Below are 4,301 nucleotides of genomic sequence, written 5' to 3' on the forward strand. Positions count from 1 at the left end.
ATGGTGTATTTTTTAGATAAATCAATATTAGTCATACTTTGATGTGGCTTAAGAATAATACATTATATGAATAAATATAAAAAATATGATGTTGGATGTAAAAATTATGTGATATGCATTTAAATCATCTCATTGTAGTTTTATGGGAGATTTATATACATTTCACAATTTTTTTTTCTTTACATGTCCAGCACCTAAATATATATATGTGTATTATTTTTATAGTCTAAATCACATAGCACAAGCATGAAAATATTTTTATTTTAAATAAATGAATATTAATGATTTTTTATTTGATTTTAAAAAGCAAGTGTTATATAAATAAACACATAAATTTATATAAACGCATAGCCATTTCTCGCTTTGCGATTCCAAAAAATTATTACATACGGACACCGCATTTCTGCATGTGGTCTCTGATCTACACCGTCAATCACTGTAAAGATGTATTTTGAGTAGCACCATATTTTATGTTTTATTTTTTAAAAAAAATTAAAATTTTCCTCGATTCGACGCACGCGAAGCCGCTGGTCGGCGTTTCATCAACCAAGCTTCAGAGGGTAGATAGACAGTAGGGCTTTTACAGGGCAGAAGCAGGATCATGAACGCCCCCGATCGATACGAGCGATTCGTTGTACCAGAGGGCACGAAGAAGTATTCTTAAATCCATCTCCTTCCTCTCGACCTGCTTTCACTCAATTTTCGAGATTTCTCTGATCCTTGTGTTTTTTTTCTGCTGCTTTTGAACTCCTGTTCTACTCGGATTGATATTTTTGAAGAGCACCCAAGTTCTATGTGTCCTTCTCGCTAATTTTGGCAGGGTTTCGTCTGAGAGAGATACCAAGATTGTCAATGCAGCGTCCTTCACGGTCGAGCGTGAAGATCATACTATCGGAAACATTCTGCGGATGTATGCCCTATGTTTCTTGGAAATTACTTTTTTTTTATTCTTCTTGTTAGTTTAGAATAAATGGTTTCTAATTGTTCCCCTCTTCAATGGCTACAGGCAGCTACATAGGGATCCAAATGTTCTGTTTGCTGGATATAAGCTTCCGCACCCCCTACAGTACAAGATCATAATCAGGGCAAGCTATACTTCCTAGCAACAAACCTTGTTTTTTGTCTTGCCCCCTTCCTCGCGGTAGGGTTTAGGGCTTTTCGCATGGTTCAAACTCTCTTCTTGTGCCATGTAGATCCACACTACTAGCCAGTCTTCTCCAACCCAGGCATATACTCAGGCCATTGATGATCTTGACAGGGAGCTTGATCACCTGAAGAGATCTCTTGAGGTTTTTTTAAATGAAACTCTTTGTTCGTCTCAGTGTGTTGCCTTGTTTAGTTAATAATTAGTTTTCTCTTCTTGCGTCACTTTTTCTGTTGGTATATGTAGATCTTTTCTTTTGAAAATATCTTAAAGGCCATTAGCTGTTAGTTATGGAAGATATAAAGAACAGTTATTTCATTTTTTATAATATTGTGGCTATTGAGTGAATACATTTTGCGAACATAGTGATGACATGAAAGCAATTTCATCTAGTATGGTTAGGGATGCATGTTAGAGTCGTTTGCAATACTCATGCCACCTGTTTTTCTGCTTCCCTCTAAAATCAAGCCACAAGAAATAGCTTCTCTGTATAACTTCAATGGGGTTTGGCCTTAAGAAATGTTGTTTCGCATTTAAGCATTAGTTTTGTTCCTTTTGATTATTAACTTTTCCATCTCATGTGTTTTGTAAAGCATGAGAAACATATTATCTGCATATGGGGTTTGACCTTAAGAAATGTAGTTTCTCATTTAAGCATTAGTTTTGTTCCTTTTGGTTATTAACTTTTCCATCTCATGTGTTTTGTAAACCATGAGAAACATATCATTTCTAAATATGAAAATTTATGTACGAGACATGTAAATATGTAAGAATTGTGTGCTATATATGAAAAAGCTCCTTTTTTCAGTAGAAAACTTGCTGTTTAATACAGTGCACCAAAGTATATATATATATTTTTAATAATCATGTGTTTCAGTCTCTAAAATGAAACGCTTATGAATGCAATACCAATAAGCAATGTGGTTCTAGTGCTAATAGCATGTATCAGAGGCATGGCTGCTCACTATGAAAAGTCATGACCCTATAGAGTTAATATTTCTGACATTATTGGCAAGGAATGAAAACATTTGTTGTATACAACTACAAGAATTTGCTTGCCTGATCATGCTTTGCATCCAATAGTAAAATTTATTTCTATTAAAACTGGAAAGATGCCGAAATTTTACATTGCTTTTCTGGATAATTGGTATTGCATATGGTCTATCACCATGTTTTTCGCAGCATCTTTGTCCTCTCTCCTATCTTAAGCGTTCTTGAGCATCATTAGCTAAATTTGTCTGATCAGATCAGAAGTTTTTGATTTATTATTTTACTATGTTAGCTGTTTTGTAATTTGTTTCTTCCCATTTTTTGTGGGAAATACCAAGTAAATAGCTATAAAACTAATGATTGTGAAGGCTATGAAAGCGAGTTTAGATTTCTAGATCTCTAGCATGAGGCATTCCTTGAAATGAATAAATAAATAAAAATCAACCATAATTTGCTACAGTTTGGAAGCTTTCACATAAAAAGAAAATAACACAAGTGACACAATGCTATTTCTAAATGTCGCTTCCTTTCCATAAACTTTCTTTCACACAGTTACACAAGTCAATTCCGAAGCCATTGGATAAAATGTCCCTCCTTTTGGTGATGGGCCAAAATCCAAGGCAATATTGATAGAAACACCTTTTTTTAAGATATAGGAACTTTTTGGTTACGAGAATTCATAATACATGAGTTTAAAAATGCAAGTTAAAGTCAATGCATCATATTTTGATTTGTCAGTGCTATTTGGTTTGTGAATTAATTGTGGGAAAACTAATTTTTCCTGGCTTGATATTAGTAAATCAAGCGCATTTTAAGATCCTCAAAAAGTGCTGCATTGAGGTATATAAGATTAGATGACCAGACCTTATTATTCAACTGAAAATTCTGTCATTCTCAGCCACCCTACTCTGCATGTATAGGCAAACTGTAAGTGATTATAGTAGGCCTGAATCCCTTCCTCACCATCTTATTCCTGTAATGAAACACAACATTTAATTCTTTTTCTTTTATTTTGACAAGCAAGAAAAACATTGAAACTTGCATCACTAATTCCAATCCTTCATCTTACATCTTTGCAGGAAATGTAAAAGCTTCCAAAAGCCTCCCTTGTTTGCTCAAACTATAACCTAAAGCTCTATAAGTGCAAGAATCATGCATGATTCCCTTTTTCTTCATATCATACAAAATTTCTAGAGCACTTTGCAACATGAGCAATCCATGTGAATTATGATAGTATAAGTCATAACACTAGACTTGACCCTAGATACCTTAATGATTACCATACAGGCTTTTACCATTTTAATATCTCTTTTTTGCACATCACATCAATCATTATATTGTACATGACAATCTTTAACAAGGTCCTCAACTCTTGACATTTTTTCATACAGGAGCAATTAAGTCTGTCTGGTTCTTCACATTAAAACTCTTACTGGGAGTTGCAGGATACAATCTTTGGCAGTATATTAAGAACTTTAGAGTCTAGAGTTTTAACCATATTAGCAAATTTTTGATAGGAATGTAGGTGAAGATCAAACACTATCAGATGTTTCATGGGTATCGCTGCATGCTAGTTACAAAGTCACAAGCACAGAAGACCTATGAAGAGAAACTTTAAGGAGGCTTGGAGGAAGTGATTGCCTTAGGCGGAAGAGGGCAAGATCGTTAGATAGGAGAGTGGTAATGTTGGAAGGGATTGGAGTTTGAGGTGACATGACCTTAGAATGGATGAAGGAAGGGATGATATGCTGAGACTCTTTAAGATGAATTAGGGTAGATGTTATCAGTGGAGGGGAGATGAAGGGGTTACCATTCAGATTTGAGGATGAAATTTGCGATAAAACTGACGGTTCATTGATGGTAGAAGAAAAAAATAGGTGGTGGTAGAATGCAGAGGTGAGAGCAAGAGATGGAGTCGAAAGGAGAAACTTAATGCACTCTATTTGTATCTTTTTATTTGAAATGAAGAAAATTGTTATTTTTTACCTGCACTCCCTTTACGTCATCAATTACCCAAAAAATTAAAGTAAACATTTTACTTTGTAAATTCCATAATGATAAGAAGTATTGTTGCCATTTTTAATAATTCTAACGGAGGAATGATGAATAATAGAAAAACTAGGCTACCATGGGAAGAGAATAGCTTGCTTGTTGGGTTAGCAGCTAA

The 4,301-nt window shown here is 34.5% G+C and overlaps 1 protein-coding gene across 1 annotated transcript in view; it reads left to right on the forward strand.

The window, feature by feature from the left end:
* Positions 1-513: 513 nt before the first annotated feature.
* The window catches only part of LOC110023054 (DNA-directed RNA polymerases II, IV and V subunit 11), a 10,385-nt gene continuing 6,597 nt past the window's right edge, over positions 514-4,301 (forward strand). Inside the window, exons 1-4 of the mRNA XM_020722268.1 lie at positions 514-654; positions 821-910; positions 1,007-1,085; positions 1,194-1,289. Coding sequence (XP_020577927.1) covers positions 602-654; positions 821-910; positions 1,007-1,085; positions 1,194-1,289 — 318 coding nt within the window. The 5' untranslated portion in view covers positions 514-601. The remainder of the gene's footprint in view (positions 655-820; positions 911-1,006; positions 1,086-1,193; positions 1,290-4,301) is intronic.

The sequence above is a fragment of the Phalaenopsis equestris genome, unplaced genomic scaffold (assembly GCF_001263595.1).
Source record: "Phalaenopsis equestris unplaced genomic scaffold, ASM126359v1 Scaffold000206, whole genome shotgun sequence".
NCBI lineage: Eukaryota > Viridiplantae > Streptophyta > Magnoliopsida > Asparagales > Orchidaceae > Phalaenopsis > Phalaenopsis equestris.